General features: G+C 46.9%; 1 protein-coding gene across 1 annotated transcript; it reads left to right on the forward strand.

Moving 5' to 3' along the window:
• The first annotated feature begins 753 nt into the window (after positions 1-753).
• Positions 754-17,790, forward strand: TENT5B (terminal nucleotidyltransferase 5B). The gene is made up of 2 exons (XM_078682623.1): positions 754-1,510; positions 13,180-17,790. Exons 1-2 carry the CDS (start codon positions 1,328-1,330, stop codon positions 14,200-14,202), a joined length of 1,206 nt encoding a protein of 401 aa, XP_078538749.1. The 5' UTR covers positions 754-1,327; the 3' UTR covers positions 14,203-17,790.
• The last annotated feature ends 1,100 nt before the right edge of the window (positions 17,791-18,890 follow it).

Raw genomic sequence — 18,890 nt, forward strand, 5'->3', positions numbered from 1 at the left:
ATCCTTGTTGCCAAGTTTTTTTGAGCAAAGTAAAAAAAAAGTGTCAATTCACTGTTAAATTCTATTCTTCATTACTACTCCGGCCCTTGTGACATCACAAACTTTCAACTGCTGCCTCTTGACTTCAAATTCATAAACTCCAAGAGCATTTTTTTTTTTTACATTTCCAGTACTGCCGGTCTCTTTTGTCGCCATAAAAACAGATTTCCAATCATGTATGCCCCTAGTATTCCCATGTGAACGGCAATATCAACATTATGCTTGCCTCATTAACTTTCACAGATTTTGGGGGTATACTGCAAAGTGGGGTTATTTTATTTTTCTGACTACTACCATGCCTTTACTGTTCGCCAGAGGGAAAGTGTGGTCCAGCTGGCATGCGGGTACTACACATCTCACAAACTACAGCCTTGAAATGAATAGAGGCTTTGACAGCTCTGCAGCTTGCCAAGATGTACCGGCCCTTTAAACAGATTGGCATACGTAATGGCCAATAGCAAATGGGATTCCGTCGACCGGCATCCCGCCTCCGTTTCGGGGAGCGCCTGGGCTACAGTCCAATTAGATGCCAACTTCACCTCATGGTGACGCACGTGAAAAATAGGCGGAGAGAGGCCACACAGCCAATGCAGACAGACCAATGAGAGGGCAAGCTTGCTAGGAGGAGGCGGGAAGAAGCGGCCGAGTGACAAGTCATACAGCCTGTGAGCGCCCGAAAAGTGCCCTACATAAAGCGCGTCAGGATGAGGCGGTGCTCAGTGCTGCTGTGGACGGGGCGAGGGCGGGACTGACTGGTAAGGGTAACCGGGCACAGCGGGAACCGTAGCACGCGACACCTGCGTAGGCCGAGCTGAACGAAGATTCCAGAAACCGGCTTGTTAGAAACGGACTATTCAGAACTTTAAGCACGCTCAACTTACGCCCCTCCTATCAGCGTTTCATTACAACCATCTGCCTCGTTTCCAGCTCAAACCGCCCCTGAAGCTCTATCTGCGTGAGAGCCGCGCCCGAAGAAAACCGCGTGTGAGGAGTCTCTGCCGGCAAGCTGACTGTCTGAGGGGGGCGTGTGCACAGCTGTGAAGGACTCGCAGCGCTAACAGTTTCCTCGCGCGAGGGCCGCAGGACTTACTACTTGCCACCAGCCGAGGGGCTCGCGTCGCCAGTCTCGCTGCTTTACGTCACAACTCTCGTGACGTCAAGGTTACTCGATCTGAAATAAGGACACTGTACAGGCACAGAACACTAATTCTGTTTGTCGCGCGGACAACAGAGGTGACAGGCCGCTACGTCAAGAGAAGCAACGTCAAACCGCAGGAGCCGCCGAGTGATGTCGTCCCCGTCGTGTCGCCGCGCGCTGGGCAGCCAGCCGTCTGCGTGCGTCTCGCGCCGCTTCAGCGTGCTGAGCTGGGAGCAAGTGCAGCGCCTGGACGCCATCCTGGGGGAGAGTGTGCCCATTCACGGACGAGGCAACTTCCCCACCTTGTCCGTGCGACCCCGCACCGTCGTGCAGGTAAGCGAGCAAGGGCACGTGGTGGCTGGAGGGTGAAGGGAAGGGTCAGTGGGAGGCGGGGCCATGAGTGGAGGGCAAGGCCATGTGCGTTGATGCTCCTTAAAGTGAATGTACTTCAATTTCTTCTGAAAGTTTGTTCGTCAGTATTTTATCTTACTCGGGGGGGGGGGGTGCACCACCACGAGGCTTCTCTGGTGGTGGTTCTCTTGGCCTCCCCCTCAAAAGGTTTTTAATATGTTTATAGAAGCGATACCAAAAAGATCAGGTATTTAAGGAAAGGTTAGATGGTACTCTGCAACTGTCAGGCTTTTAATCTAAAGTGTGGAGTAGAAAATCCTCATATTTGCTGTCGAGATATACCCGTCTTCTGGGGGCCAATGTTCGGAGTCACCATTTTGTCCCGTCACATTATACATGGCAGTTAGTGGGCGCGTGTCAGGTGGGTATGCGTTTGGCTTTACCTCCATGGTAGCAAGTTCCAGGCTTTGGGTAATATAATGCCCGCCCCAGAAGCTTCCATGCTCATGGCAGGCCTTCCTCCGTGTAACCTCATGCTGGAGGCCGAACTCTGAATGCGTGATCGAAATAGTGCTGACTGTATGAGCCAGCCTCTTGCTTTGGCTCCCTGCCACCGAATTCTTGAAACGCTGCTTTCTGTACGATGCCTTCCTGTGCTGGCCGACCTCTGACGATGGTGTCCACTGACTGCTGCCGGCTGGGGGCCGCCTACTTCTGGGAGGGCGCATAACTCCATTTAAGATACGTCACTTATTCCGTTACTCCCCGGCAGTAGCACATGCTCAAACCCCCAAGATGCACTTTGAGCCAAAGTTCACGATGACTAATCGAATCGCAATCTTGAGCTTGCTGCTCTTCTGTGGGTGTAGTGGTGAGGCCCATGACGGGGCTCTCTGCACTCTCCGCCTTTTGTGGCAACTGACCACGAGTTATTTTGTAACCTCGTGGGCAACCGAGTATCTCATTAAGCACTACGCAGCATCGCTACAATCCAGATAGATAACGTGCTTCATAAGTGCAAAATGAGCATTTAGTGGAATGCTGCACAAAGTCAAACATTCACCACATTAACGTGATCAGGGAGTAAATCAATTTTTTTTCTCGCCATTCCAGTTTAGACCTAGCCATATGCAAATTAGTTTTGACCCTATTCTTCCTGAGAACAGTCCAGCCCAAACTGCCAGGCCATATCTCTACTGGAAACATGCATCCTGGCACTGGTTTCGTGGTCACACCCCTCAACAGCCAGGCTAGCTTCAATCCAGCGGTACAGTGAGTAAGGGACCGACGTCTGGGCATAACCGCCCCACTTAGGGTGGCAAAAAAAACAACTAATGGGCAAATATTTAACCATGTTAAATATTTACCCCCCAGTACAGTGGTAATAACCCCGAAACCGTTGCAGGATGCTTGTTTCCAGTCTAGGGAGGTCCTGGCTTGGCAGTTAAGGCTAGACTTGCTCCCATGATGAACATGGTCAAAACCAGGGCTTTAAGTGGGCCGGATCTTGCCGGTGTTGAGCACCAGCAGTTCTAAAAAGCAGGTGCTGAAACAAGTCTCTATCGGTTCTCCATTTTTGTCCTCATCCTCAGGGGGAAAAAATCTTAAGCCTGCAGCAGTGACACCCTTCACTGCCTGTGACGTAACTTCAGACACTCGTTATAGTTCTTTTACAGTCTCGGAGCGGAAGTTTTTTCAGTAATATATGCAGTAAAGCCATATTTGTTGCTTATGCAGCTAACAACCATTGACAAAGGCAATAGCCCTAGCTTGTTGTAGGTAATCTTACTTTTTGCAGTATGTATCCGGATTCAATCACGGAAGCAGCAAAATGCCAGTCAGGTGGCACACTATGCTAAGCACGTTTTTTTTTTATCTTGGATGTTTTAAGCCACGCTCGTAACTGCATTGGTCACGCCCCATTGAGATCCTCTCTTCCCCCCCCCTGAAGTTTATAAACCACCTAAAGCCTGGTCAAGACTGATTTGTAATGTTATAGATTTGTATCGTGCACTGATACTTAGGAGTGTCCTGGTGCGAAGGAAGGCTGAGGCTGTAAAAAAAAGGATGAGTGTGCTTAACAAGGCTGGTTTAAAAGATGAGTTTTGAGCAATTTCTTAAAGATGCGGAGGTCCTGTTTATGACGCAGAGTGTCCGGAAGGTTGTTCCAGAGATAAGGGGCTGCCCCCCCCCCTCCTAGTGCGTCGGCTTCCGGCATGACCATCTGACTATGAGAAGCCGAGTGTTTCTAGAAAGTGAAACGCTTCCTAATGTAAGAGGGTCCCTGATGCGCTCTCACACTAGATCTCTTGGAGATATTGAATAAGAGCCTGGCCGCCGCATTCTGAATCTGCTGAAGTTTGTTCAGCAGATAGCCGGGGATGCCAATGAAAAGGGCGTTTGCATAATCCAGCAGAGAGAGAATGAGGGCCCGAGCGACCATTTCAATTGGCCGGTATTCTAACGAGGGCTGTACCTCCATCGAGCGCTGTACCCCCTACGTCACGGTGGGTGCAGATTTCGATAGGTTCGGCCTATCTGCCGCTGTTTCCCCATCTAGCTTTGTACCCCCTCTAGCTTTGTACCCCCCCCTACACACACTATAGTGGCTGGCCACCCACCCAACAAACGGGAGGAGCCCCTTCACTCGCAGGAACCACCCCATCCTACGGCAGCGGGGGAGGCGCGTGAGGCCCCGCACAGTAGCCCTTCACCGTCCTCAGAAGTGTGGGGAGGCGAGTAGTGTGCCGCCCGGGTGGGGGCCCCCATCCTCGACACTGTAACAGCCGAGAGGGGAACCCCACATAGATCCTTTAAGGGTGGAGGAGGACCGGGCTGAGTGCCTCCCCATCCTCTGCCCTGGCAGGGGTGTACTGTAGACCCCATCTTCAGACATGTGTGGGGGTGCCCCCAGAGTAGCCTTTCACCGTCTGTCAGAGGTGGTGTGAGGGGCAGGGGTGCACAGCAGGAAGGGTGCACAGTAGCGCCCCCCACCCCGGGCATGTGTGCGGCGCCCCCACAGTAGCCTGCGGGAGTGCTGGGGTTCCCTCCCATGGGCTCCCCGTCCTGCAGCACTCTCTCCTGCGGGTGCCCTCTCTTGCCTCTGCAGAGCAGCAGCAGCACCCGCAGCACACAATGCCAGGGCATGTTTTGAATAGAGCATGTGCAATGCGAAACTTTAGGGGGTACACGGAATGATGGTGGGCGTGGTGCCGTAATGTGCGCATGCGCACCATTCTTGCGCATGCGCAAAACGGGGGGGGGGGACAGAGCTCAATGGGGTACAGAGCTCGATAGTACACCGGCATAGGAAGCAAAGAAGAATTTTCTCACTGACTTCAGGGTGGCAAAACAGATGCCTGTAAGTTAATTTATGTGCTCGGAGAACCGGAGATCTTCTCCAAACAGCACACCTAGGTTCTTTGCTGGGCCACCCTCAGAGGAGGGTTGAGGATAGTCAGGGGGCCATAAGGCTTCTTTAAAGAATGGGGGAAACTGACCATACAGCAGTACCTCGGACTTCTCCTCATTACACTTGAGTTGGGCCCGTGCCGGCCAAGTGAATACAGCTGAAAGGCACCTTTGAGCAATGCCCAAGTCTAAATCGGGGCCAATCCAGGTGAATAAAAGTTGGGTGTCGTCAGTGTATGCCATGATTTTCGCACCCAACTCCTCTGTCAAAAAGATATGGGGGGTCAAATAGACATTAAAGAGCAGAGGGCTTCGGGTCGAGCCCTGCGGGACTCCGGTTGCTAACTTCCTGTCAGTGGATGAGAAGGGGGGGCATCCTGACCTGCTGGGGGCATTCATCCAGATAGGATTTGAGCCAGGCCCACACTGACCCTGAATGCCAATGGAAGATGGGCAAGAAGAAGCTCATGAGGCACCGTATCGAAGGCAGCAGAGAGGTCAAGCAAAATCAAGGCCGCTCTGCCGCCCCCGTCCAGGCACTCTCTGATGGCCTCCGCCATTTCCACTAGAGCGGTTTCGGTGCTATATGCTGACCTGAACCCTGATTGAGTGGGATGAAGAGCCATTGTTTCTACAAAAGTCTCGAGCTGGCAGAAGACCACCTTATCACACACTTTGGCCAAGGCTGGCAGTAAGGAAATCGGGCGGTAGTTGGAAAGGACAGAAGGGTCTGCAGTGGTTTTTTTTAGAAGAGGAAGAAGTTTGGCCTGTTTCCATTGTGCCGACAATAGGGAGAGATTTATAATGGCAGCAACTTCCAAGTGCACACTCTGCCACTTCTGCTAAAATTCTTGCTGAGCACGTGCCCGATGGGGAGCCAGATTTGAGTGATTTCAGAATGGCAAGAATATCGGGGGTAAGCAGCTGGACTGCCGAGGAAGAGCCCAGACTGTCCTGAATGGACAGTTTTTTATTAATAAAAAATGAAGACCGCTCTTCACACCACTAGGTGGAAATTGGGAGCGTCTTTTTTTTTTTTTCTGCACCGGGAGACATCAAACTGCTGATTATAGTGAAGATCTCCTTACTATTGTTGTTGGCTTTTGCTATCCGTTCAGCATACCAGGCGCTCTTAGCTCTCTTGACCGCTGCACAGTAGTCTCTTGGAGCTGCGCGGAGTGCAGATTTAGCATTAGGACAATACTCCAGCCGCCATTGGTGTTTAAGTTTTTTACAGCCTAGTTTAATCTCTTTTAGATTAGGGGAAAACCATGGACTGGAGGGGGAGGACCGGAGAGATCTGCAGGCCAGTGGGTGAGAGGAGTCAATCCCCTGGCTAACCCAGGCATTAAAACAATCCACCGCCCCTCCAAGGTCAGACGCAGGTACCAGATGGGAAAGTGACAGCGCCTCTGAAAGCGCAGGTATATTGATCTTCCGGGAAGGGGCCTAAGGCCATGGCCGGTGGGGGAGAGATTTTCCTGAGTCCCACAAAAACCTGATCAAAAAGTGGTCAGTCCATGTAACTGGGAGTGGGTCTGACCGTGATATCAAAGTTAGAGCACACCAGATCAATTTTTTTTTTGCATATGGCTGTGTCCAAACTGGGGTGGCGTTCTGAGCAAAAACGATGGATTAAACCCAGATTTGTGAAATGGGTGACTGTTTGCATTCTTCAGCGTTCTGTGCTTCATAAAATGAACAAGTTCCGCCACGCATTTAAACTGAGCACGTTTTGTATACAAGTTTCCGCTAAGGCCTTGATTCTGGTTGAAGCTTGTCACGGCTGTAGTTTGATTTCTGAATAAAGTTTCTTTGTCCCACGAAGGCTAGCCTCATCCCGACACGAAGTTGTCTGATTAGGTGAGTGACGGCCCCGGATATGTTTATGGGGGTAAACTATGGGTACGACACGGAGCTGCATATTTCGTGTGGCGCAGGGTAATTAATTGTGTTGCTTTTTGGAGGTGGAGTTTAGGAGAGCTTTATTACTTTATTTGGTTGGGCAGTGAGCGAGTGTTGGGGAGCCCTGCTGTTTCGTTTGCCAGCAACTTAATAATGTTGCCTTGGTGGTGAGTGTAGCCTGCTTAGAGCTTCAAGTCCATTTCGTTGCTTTTGCCTTGTAGGAGTTGTGATGCAGAGGCATGATTTCTAATAGGCAGCGATGTTTAATACGGAGGAACTAGTATTAGCTAGGAATGCTTGGCCCATGGTTAATTTTGTGGAACAAGTTAAGGGGATGTCTCTTTGTAGCTATTGGGCACGAAGCAGTCTCAAGGCCAAACGGGTTGACCATGGCTCGCTCTGTTCGTGGGTGGGCTGGAGGATACTTCCGTCCAGCACCAGATGCTGCTGTCATATTTTGGCAGTTCTGTCCAAGGGAATGGCTAATAACTTTTGCTCATTTACCCGAGGTTGGTGCATTGAAGTGAGTTTCTCTTACTGCCATAGCGATCAGTTGGATTTCAGTGAGGTTTCTGATACGGAAAGGAGTACGCTATGATCATACTACAGATCGCTTATTGGAGTATTGAAGGCTGAAATCTGTGAAGTCAGTCTCTGTCTGTCTGTCTGTCTGTCTGTCTGTCTGTCTGTCTGTCTGTCTGTCTGTCTGTCTGTCTGTCTGTCTGTCTGTCTGTCTGTCTGTCTGTCTGTCTGTCTGTCTGTCAAATGGCTTGAGAAGACTACTGCGTGGATTTATTACAATATTGATTCGGACTGTGGCTCAGGACTTTGAATTTTGTTTTGTGCTATGAGTGTGGACTTGTCTGCACTCTGTTAACGAGGGGCGGTTGTTGCTCAAATTCCGGAGCACTATCGGGCGAAACAAATAGTACTGTTCATTAATACATAGTAGCATCACTGTGCTCCGCCTAATACCCCTACTACCCCCCTGTCCATATTTAGTAGCATAGCAGTAAGTGCTTGGCAGATGTCAAACGAAGCGCGTCCTGTCTGCAGTGGCCGCTCTGCCCCCCTTTTCTGGGATGCGAAGATTATCCGGTGCGGTGACTGGGCCCTGAAGGCAGTGTATTACCATGCCCTGCTAAACTTCCCAAGAAGTAAGGAGAGGCATTGACTTGAATGCTGTGGGAGGAGGAAGGCCTCGTTCCGCTCCGGTGACTCACTTTCTGTTAGCCAAATCCTCCCAAATAGAGCACGCCCTGGACAGGGCGGGTCCTGCTAAGCCTTTCCACATCAGTAATTTAATTTTTTTACCCAAAACGGGGAGAAGTTGTGGCCTTTGAGTAGTGGTCTTGCAGAGTACTTGAACAGTGCTAATGAGATTAGATATAGAAAATGTGTCGTGGTACTTGACAAGAACAGGCATTTTTGCATATTTAGCCTCCCGTAGCAAACGTATTTATGGATTCAGGTAACATAAATTACGTCTCTAGTGGTAAAATGGCATTGTGACTGGCCTAAAGTACAGAGACACTAACGTGCCAGATTTCAGTTTTTTTAGAGGGTCCTGGCCAAGGCATTAAGACCGATCCAGGTGTGGCATGCTACAAAGGACTGTCTACAAATGTCTGGGCAGGTGCCAGACATTTTCTTTCTCCGTAATACCATTCTGTTCGTAAGACTGACTTGGAGCACACACCAGTATCAACGAATAAAGGACATACTTGGCCAGTTAAATGCTTTCTATTTGCCTACCTGGGGCAGTCCTGCCTGACCGGTGAATATGCCCTTGGATCGCAGGACTGCAGCTGCATAAGTTTGCAGTTATATGCAAGAGGGGAGGGGAGTGGAGTGGAGTGGAGTGGAGTGGAGTGGAGGGGGGGGGGGGGGAGGAGGAGGAGAAGAGACCACGACCGTGTTCAGGTTTGAACCATCTCTGTACTGCAATCCCAGTAACCTACAGCCTCGATCCTGGCCCGGTTTTGGCGCATCCACAGGACTGCCGTGCCTATCTCTGGTAATTGCGTCCTTTCAGCCCAAAGGCTGAGTTGGGCGATGAAGCACGCGTCTTCAGGGGCACGCCCGTGTGATTCACTGCTTCCCCACGTCCTTGGACTCTCCAAAAGGCGTGGAATCCCAGGCTGTACTGTCAGACACGCCTCACTTGTCAACTTCAAAACCTGACATGACTCAAACAGATCCATTACATGACCATCGAAGGAGTGGCCTAAACAGGCGGATAGAGCGATTAGCGTTTAACTATGATCCGGGTCTAGTTTATTCGGCTCTAGTAATAGCTGTTGGCTTAATAGTGCTATACAGATGCAACCGTAAAAGCATGCCTGGCTCAATCTGCTCCAAATAATGGGTGGTTCATACTACTTGCTGTTGGGCTTGTGTGCAACCAGAAATCGCGCTGCTCACAAGTCTTCTCCCCCCCCCCCCCCCCCCCCCATTGGGAAATAATTCGATAGTTCTTTACCACCCGAAAACGCCTCAAAGTATCGGTGCAAAATTGTCCATTGTCAAGGGCTGGTCGATGTCTATAGCGTGGGACTGATTTTTCCCTTCTGCAGTTTGCTTTAATGAGGACAAGCTGGCATCTTTTCCGAAACAGAATTGGAGACTTCAGTATTACTAAAACTCTGCATGTTAACCCTATGCACCACAAAGTGCGCGGAGGGTCGCAGATTATTCTGAACTCGATCCGAGTTAACAGGGAGCTGGTGTAGCGCATTCTGGCATGATTGTATTACAAAATATCAAATTACAGCATAATCAAATTACAGCATAATCTACCATCCTCCATCTCATTCTGACTTCCCTAAATCCCGATTACGTTAAGAGGTGCCATCCCAATTTCTCATGTCAATGCACTTCGGTGGGTCATGCTGTGTGGATTATTCAGGAGAGTTGAAGATTATACCAACTAGACATGTAGTCATTCACATTATTCTAAAAGAATGGTGAGCAGCACAATTCTTAGCTTCAGTCCATAAACATTAATCTTCTTTTCTCTAAAGTCTTTGACCATTTCCAAGACCACAAATGGTCCTAAATCAATAACTAAAGCTGCATAGTCGTGCAAGATATTTTTAGACTTATTATGAAACTATGCAAAGGAATTTGGAGGTATATAATACACTTTTCAATTTTATATATTTGTTTTTGTTTCTATTTATTTTAGCGATTGCTTTACTGCCATTAATGACCATGAAGAAGCAATTAAAGCGCAAAGCATGTGTTGGCTAAACACTGTGTAAATAAGGATACATTTTACGGATTGTTTCTGAGAACAATAACAAATCTACATTGTAACGCAGGTTATAAGTGTCCCGTTGCCTTTCCATCACCTGCAAAAACAGTTGATGGACAGAATGCAGAATAATGTCATACATTGACCCCAGTACAAAGATCTGGGCCTAAATTCATCTTTTTTTTTTTTTTTTTTTTTTTGCTCGCCATGCCATTCCAGTTTGAACCCAGCCAATATGCAAATCAGTCTTGCCCCTGTGCCCCATGGGAATAGTCCAGCCCAAACTGCCAAGCCAGGTCCTCCCTGGACTGGAAACAAGCATCCTAGGGCCGGTTTTGGTCTTCCAGCCCTCATCCCAACATGTTGGGGCTGGCTGTGCCTGTAATTGGACCGCATGTTTCGATCAGCTGAAGGATTCTCATGTACCACCTGATGGCACATTGTAGGGCGTTTAGCAGTATTCAATGGCAAATGGGGCATTTTTTTAAAATGCAACTCTGAGCCTGTCGAAAGTGGGTCACATGTAGGTTGAAAGTGTGGCAACCTCTGCTCCCAGACACTTAGGGTGAGGCCATATCTCTGATAGTACGGCCCTCGGGCATCTATTGACCAATCTTGACAACGTGTCATATGAAGTCTCGGGTACCATTTTTTTTGTCTAGCTGCTTTTTCCCGGACAAAAATGGAGGGAATAGAAAGGCTGTACCTGAACAACTCCTCTACACTTCTCACCAAGCATTCACCCATAGTGCTAATGATTACTTCCTGTAGATCAAAGTAGGAACAGACTACACCTTAACTCTTGAGCAATGGCCTCTTCCTTGTCTTTGGATCCAAATGTGAAACTTCACAGAAGCACCCTTGAGAAGAGCAAAATATACCGGCTGTCTATCCTGTGACTGTTGCTCAAACACTAATGGATTTCACTCGGTGTGTATTCTACTGTGCATAAACCTACTTCTGGAGAAGCTTTTCTATATGCGTCCCTACCAACTTATACCTCAGTAATTTTCTTTTCAGAAACCTTAACAGCTAAACAATTTATTATTTGGGTTCTCCGTGCTGAGGTGAGACCTCAAAGGTTAAAAATTGCTATTTGGTGTGGCAATGTTGGTAAGCCATCAAACGCTTGCTTTGGATGTACTGTGAACTAGGTGGTTCAAGTCCAGGCAGGTGGCTGTGCATTGCAGCCCCAGGCATGTTACAGGCTTGCACTTAATGGAAGAGGCTCGAACCACGACTCTTGCAAGGACTTGTGGACCTTTCAGCTGCAGCTGACTCACAGGCAAGATGCTACCTGTAGACTGGGATTAATTGCCTCGTGGATGGCAACATGCTTACCATCTCCAAGGACTGCTGTGCTCTCAGTATGGATTACCTTTGCATGCGAACTACCTTGTATCATAGTAGTGGCTTGAGTACAGAATGCAGTCTGCTTGACCTGGTCACCTGAATTCTTGAAAGTGCTATTTGGCTTTGGTCTTCACTCTACCCAGAGTCGGTTAACTAACTGAAATAAATGCATGAGATCGATTATTGCTGTGCTACACCATCTGCTTCTGCACAGTAACATAACTTACACTATGTTGTAAGTGTCTTGAAACCCTACACCCTAAATCATTAGAGGGCACATGTTCTTTGGTTACACCCAAAAGGGTGCTAGCAACTGATGCAGATTGTCCTACCGTAACTTCTCCAGGATGTGGAACTGTTCCTTTAAACTTTACTGTACTACAATAGCTATTGATTCTACTAGTCTACGACTGCTTGCACATGGACCACCTTGTACTGTAGTAACTAACCTGCTTGCCTAGGGAATTTTTTTGCTCACGAGTGCCTTTTTTTTGCCTTGGGTGAAGGTTGGCTAGTTTCCTGGTTTTACCTCACCCATGCTACAAGAACCCAGATAGCAAACACAATAAGATGATGAATGGAGTGCTGAAACTCTTAACCCCCCCTCGTCAAGAGATCTAGGTTTGATCCATTCTTTTGCTCACAATGCCACCCCATGTTGGACCAACCATATGCAAATCAGTCTTTTCCTTCCCTCCTATCGGAGCAGTACAGCCTGAAATGCCTGGCAGGGTCCTCCCTGAACCAGAAACAAGCATCCTGTGACCTGTTTTGCAGTATCGCCCCATATCAGCTAGGATAGCTTGAATCCAGTGGCACAGCCAGCAAGGGACCCATTTCTGGGCATACCCTTCGCCACTTAGGCCGAACATACCAAACACAACCAGATGATGGACGAGGTGCTGAAACTTCAACCACTCACCCCAGTCAACCCAAATAAGCCGACCACCTAAATGAACAGAACCTGCAAGTGTAAGCAACTACTTGCACATTTGACATTATTCCATGTAGAAACTCGTTTTCCCATTGTAGAAACTCGTTTTCCCATTGAAGTTAAATCTGCACAGCTATGCTTTACAACAGCATTTCAATGGAGAGGAACTTTCAAATTCTCCCCTGCAAAATCAAATGTTAGTGATGAGAGTATATGCAATACCTGTGCACAATACGTTTTCACCTGTCTGTTAACAAAACTAGTTCTGAATGTTCTCTTCACGAATATGGGGTTACGTTTTTGCACCTTTATGGGTGACTCTTGAATACTGATTTGCCTTGTTCATGGAAGCATACAGGAGTGATTCATCATTGTCTTGTAAGCTGTCAGATACAACAGTTGTATTGGCCAGTGAGGCTCCTAACCACACAAACTGGCTGACAAAGCTGGGATCCTTGGGCAGTAAGTTACCTGGCTGTCTGAAAAGGAGGGTTTAGTTTACTCCCTACTTGTCCACTCTCTGCACGTTGTTCTTTACGTGCATGCCAGTTGTATACTGGCGTTTGATGTACTAACAGCTGCTTGTAATCCAGACTGCAGCACGTCTGTGCTGCACATGTTCAGTAGCTGAAGGTCCTGTTAGTGGCTCTACAGGTGAGCCAGACAACTAACTTATCTGTTGGGATTTTTGTGTTTTGAAATCTTATGAATTGTATGGTCATTTTGCACTTTTTTATGGTTGTTTCTTTCTACAAAATGCTAGACTGTAACTTGGTGTCCTTTCATCCTCAGATGGTGCGCAGCCGGCTGGAGCAGAAGGGCATCCATGTGAAAAATGTGAGACTGAATGGCTCTGCAGCAAGCCATGTTCTGCATCAAGATGGTGGCCTGGGCTACAAGGATCTTGATCTGATATTTGGTGTGGACCTGAAGAGCGCAGAGACTTATGAGGTGGTGAAAGACGTGGTTCTTGGATGCCTGTTGGACTTTTTACCCGAGGGGGTCAATAAGGAGAAAATGTCCCCTATGACTTTGAAGGAAGCCTATGTGCAGAAGCTGGTGAAAGTGCGCACAGAGAATGACCGCTGGAGTCTGATATCTCTGTCCAATAACAGTGGAAAGAACGTGGAACTGAAGTTTGTAGACACCCTCCGGCGTCAGTTTGAGTTCAGTGTGGATTCTTTCCACATTATTTTGGACTCCTTGTTACTCTTTACAGAATGCTCTGAGAACCCCATGAGTGAGAACTTCCACCCGACTGTTACTGGGGAAAGTGTTTATGGGGACTTTGAAGAGGCAATGGAGCACCTCCGGAATAAAATTATTGCAACCAGAAACCCAGAGGAGATTCGAGGAGGAGGACTCCTAAAGTACTGCAATCTTCTGGTGAGGGGGTTCAAGCCAAAGTCTGAGGCTGACATGAAGAGTCTACAGAGGTACATGTGTTCCCGGTACTTCATTGATTTCCCAGACATTGGTGAGCAGCAGCGAAAGCTGGAGTCCTATCTGCAGAACCACTTTGTGGGCATGGAAAACAAACGCTATGACTGTCTGATGACGTTACATAAAGTTGTGAATGAGAGCACAGTGTGCCTGATGGGGCACGAGCGGCGGCAGACTCTGAATCTCATTGCCATGTTTGCTGCTAGAGTCCTGTCCGAGCAGAGGATGTTCCCAGCAGTGCACAACGTTGCTTGCTACTACCAGCCTGCCCATTACATCCAAGATGTCAACTTCAGCAATTACTACTATGCCCCCCTGCAGCCCATGGTTCCCTGCAACCATTCCTACCAGACTTGGCTGCCTTGTAACTGATCCCCTCTTGGATGCCTTGTGTGACAATGACTTTGTGCGCTTTCCAAAAGGAAGAGAATTTATTTGGTGTGCATGACTGCTAAATTTGTTCAGGATAAGTGTATTCGGGCAGCGGGAACTTGCAGCAAATCTGTTCAATATTTTGTCACTTGATCATAAAATTATGATTTAAATCGAGTTTTAAGTATTCAGCAGTAGTCTGGCTAGAGAGGTGAAGTTGGATATTGCCTTTTTTGGGGGGTGGGGGGGGTTGACTGTTAGGACCAAGTGGAGCTAACCTCTTACTGTACTTTGTACAGATTGGTGGTGCATAGCCTGAGGAAATGCTTGGTTTCTCGCAGTGTTTGAATCGCCATGAAAGGCAGTGGTATATGGTGTAACGCACATTTGGGGGGAGATGAGGAAGGCTAGATGTAACAACTACAAGACATAACTGTCACTTAAGCTTTCTTTACTTCCTTTCCCACCACTGTCTCCACCAGCTCTCACTTTTGGTTCTAAAGGGAATCCTGAGCAGGGGAGTGCTAGTCTGTCATAGTGAACTTACTTTATGATTTCAGTTAAGCTTGCCAAAAGAGGCACCCCACTGAGGAAATGTATGCAGTTGTGATTGTAGCACTGCAGTGCTGCGTCATGTCTCGCCACACAATCCCGATTTTAAAACCGATTAATGGAATCTGAAACCTGGCCATACTTTTGTAACACCGCTTTACCTTGCAGTGTGAGTTGATGCATGGCTGGTGTCCTTTCCACATGTCCTCACAGTTGGGTTCATGTAGTGGCCGGCTAGTGGAGTAGTATCTTTGACTTGGCGAGCTGCTTAATTGGCATACATTAAATGCAAATTCTGTGCCTCATGGGGCTGTGGCATATCCAAGCCTTTGAGCTTGTGTGGCGTGATCTGTGCCTTGACTTAAGGCTCCTCCCTGCAGTCTGCCCTTCTCATACTTGGAGAAACCAGACTTACCCCTGTGAAACATTCTTATACCAATTCGTTAACATTGGTTTTTATTCCCCCTCTGTTTCATAAGCCACTTGTAACTATGAGACACCAACAGTCTCTTTGAATGCCTCGATGCGATGCAATTTGACTTATTTTCAGTCACATGTATGAAACTGCTTTAAAATGGCTCTTATTTGGTTTGCCTTGTGAAGATGTCCTAAAGTGGATTTGTACCAGGCAGCTTGTACTGACATAGCACAAATTGGGGTGGTTAGTCTAGAGAAATACTGCCGTTTGATTTTAAAATTGTCAACAGGTGGCCTCTGTCCACACAGACCACTTGAGCTGGGAAGATGCCTCTTGGAAGCTAGTCTGAATTTATCTGCATTCCTGACGTATGCCAGCTTGCTGTTTTTCGTAAATGCATTCATACTGGTTGCTCGAGTATTTCATGTGATTAAGGACTTCTAAGCCCGCTTCACTTTTTTTGTGTGGGAGTATGGATGAGATGAGTTTCCTGAATCGCCCCTCTTACTTTATTTTTTTTAACCCAAAACATTTACAAGGAAGGGCTGTTTTTTCGTTCCTTACGAAATTGTGAGCTTTGCATTTGATTCAGGTTGGTGTTTGTGTTGAGGCAGGCCTGCCCCATGCCTGAATAAAGGTTATGGGGTGTTTGGGAAATGTTTGTGGAATGCCTCTGGTTCTCTATTTTTAAATCCTAAAATATATCGTTGATAGGTATTAAAATCTGTCATGCCTAGAGCTTGACATACGGACTATAGATTCTTTGGAATCTGTTGCAAGCAAATACAATGTATTCAATTTTTATTTCCCCACAAGAGGGGAATGTTTTAGCCGGTCCCATATCTGTTGGTGATGGGTCCTATTAGAATATTTTTTGGATATTTTCATTCAGGCTTGTTTATTGGAGTGATGCTGACTTTGGGGGAAACATGTGAACTGTTAAGTTGTCCAGTTTCAGGCCTAATTGAGTAGTGACTAGTTTAGGCACCCTAAGGAACGGGCCATTTCAGTTGCTGCCATGTGGTTACTAGTGGCATCGTTCTTTTGGCATGGAGCCTTCTCTTTGAGCTAAGTCTTTCAGCATCTTTTTTTCTTCTGAACATCTCCAGAGATTGCATGAGCAGTCTCTTCTAAAAATGGACAACTTTCTATTAGGCTTTCTTGACGTTGGCCTGAATTCAATCTCTGATGCCTAGAATTTAGTATCCATTGTGGGTATACCACAAATGATCGCCAGCTAGCAGAAATATCATGTTTAACAGGACTGTTAAGAAGTGTCATGGCTGATAACGGTGCTCTTTATAGAACTAGTTGTCTCAAACATTCTAGTTTTTTGTTTATGAACATTACGTCAATAGCAGTTACAGTACTTGCATTACTGAACTAATCACATTTGAAGGGGCGATGTGTAGTGAGTATTTAATGTGCCTGTACGAAATGTTTCATTCTAACTGTCTTGTGCCAAAGACCATGACTGTAAAAGTGTTAATCTCAAATGTATCTATGGTGTTCAACAAACTTCCATATGCAGTTCGTGACAGCCTTGTGGGTTCTGCTCTGGGAAAACTGTGAATTATCTGCACAATTCTATATCTTTGCAAGCAACTTCAGTTGCCATGTAACTGGTTTACTTCCCATCAAGAAGTTTAAAATTGAATGTGTTAATTTTTGACCAAAAAAATATTTCTTTTCGCAAATAATGTTCCCCTGAAATGCTGGGGGAACAGTAATGAAACGCTTCAGTGCAGGTAATATAACTTTTCGGCATGTTATTCGCCCTTGCAGCATGCTCTAGATGTTGGGTGTGTAACTTTGGTGTTGCAGTCCAAGATGGAAGCAATGGTTGCGTAAAATGTTTGAAGCCCTTTCTTGGGACACAGCGCCAAGATCCTTTTAGGGTTCCTGCTGAAGAGTCATGTGGAGGGCTGAAGCAGCTTTACACGAAGCTACTCAAGAACGTATCAAACTATTCTGAATACTATTGGGGTTTTATTCTCCAGGTGCGACCCTCAGTTTGCTTTGTGAGTTGGTCCGTGCTGTCGATGCCTGGTGTTAATGTTTGACTGGCAATAAACTGCCTTTGCACGTTTACCAGCTCCATTAAATGTACCGGTCTTTATTTTGGGTGCGATTAAATGTGCTTGCCTACGTGTTTTCTTTCACTGTTTTTGAACAATTTGTTGTTGAAGGCTGCACTTGGCCAGGCTTGGCTACTGCCAAGGTTTGCCAAAATCGGGGGATATACTTCAAGCGTCCAGTATCTACTGTGCTTAGAAGGCTGCTTCAGTGTGATCTGCCACTGGCTCCTCCCAGTGCCCTGTCAGCGTGCCTTAGAGTGGGGGTCTTCAGTTCCTACTAATGCAGTGAAGCAGTCACATTTGTGGAATTGTGAAATGTGAAAATACAACCAGCGAGCTTATCCTGATCTGCTCACTTTCACCTTGAGACTAGTCTGATACCAGCAGAAGAGGGAATACTGCCTTGTAAGTTGAGCTTTCCAGATGCTGGTCAGGATCGTGGAAAAATGTACAATGCTAGTGGGGTAGTCAAAGTGTTTACAGCTGAAATTGGACCCCTTGTTTTCTCTAATAATAAAATAAAAAGATCTATTTTCTCTACTTGTGCTTTTCTCGTTTTTTTTCTTGTTGCTTCTTTCAGTTAAAGCTATTACTGTTTATTATCGCACTTTTATAAACCCATGCATCATCCAACCCGCGACTAGTTTAATCATCAAATTATAGATAAATGGTAACCCACAAGTTGCATTCTAATCTGATCAAAGTGAGGGAATGCAAGACCCTCTTGGAGTGCCCATAGAAGCAGGCGAGTTTAACCAATCGTGTTGTCTATTGGCTTTTGTAGCAGCCGAAATTGCCTGAAGTAACACATTGGATAATCAATTCCTCTTCCAACTGCTGTGAGACTGGAAGAAAGTTCAGTTGGTGGGTGCTTTGACTTGGGTCTCTGTGGATGGGGTAAGGTTACAGAAATGTTTCAAAATGATTACACTAATACTTTTTTCCTCAGCATTTTATATAGCACGAACTTGAACCGTATCGGGTATCGGAGCGCTTTACATGGCACCAGTTGCATTACATGAGGACGCATTCAGTTTTGTTAGGCACGGGGAGATTAAGTGATGTGCCCAGAATCACATGATGTTCAGCGTCATTGCCGAGACTTGAACCCAGTTCCCCAGATTCAAGGTCCCCACCCTAGCTGTCAGGCCAACTCCTCTCACCAAGACACATTCTTGTACAGACATGTTACAGCTCCTTGCTTATCCTAAATTGTACTTGAATTGGTGGTGGCATTTAAGGGTGGTCTTTATTCACCTCTGGTAAATACACATGCCTATTCTATGCTTCCGTGACTTGGTTAACTTGTGTGCTGCCAAGGTCAACCGAGGAGGTTGACTTCTTTTAAAAGCTAATCCATACTGGACCATGTTTTGTCAGTAACACACCCACTCTGTCTTAAGTCATTGAGCTACTCTGCCGTATCAGGTGTGTAGTCTGACATCAAATGGCATGTCTTGGATATCCGACAGAAAACCGCAAATTGTATTTCCTTGTCTACCACCAGCACCAAACTATTTGGGGCTCCATTTATCCTCTAGATGTGAATGCCTGGATTCCTATTTTGCCATGTGGCCGATTTTATGGGAATCGTGCTCCTAGGCCATAGTCCTGTTTCATTGTTGGGCCTCTGCCTCTGT

The sequence above is a fragment of the Lissotriton helveticus genome, chromosome 3_1 (assembly GCF_964261635.1).
Source record: "Lissotriton helveticus chromosome 3_1, aLisHel1.1, whole genome shotgun sequence".
Taxonomy (NCBI): Eukaryota; Metazoa; Chordata; class Amphibia; order Caudata; family Salamandridae; genus Lissotriton; species Lissotriton helveticus.

Excerpts from the sequence above, each read along its gene's own strand:
- TENT5B (XM_078682623.1), top strand. The coding sequence starts at position 1,328 with ATGTCGTCCCCGTCGTGTCGCCGCGCGCTGGGCAGCCAGCCGTCTGCG. Across the intron at positions 1,511-13,179 it reads GACCCCGCACCGTCGTGCAG|ATGGTGCGCAGCCGGCTGGA; the intron begins GTAAGCGAGCAA and ends TTTCATCCTCAG.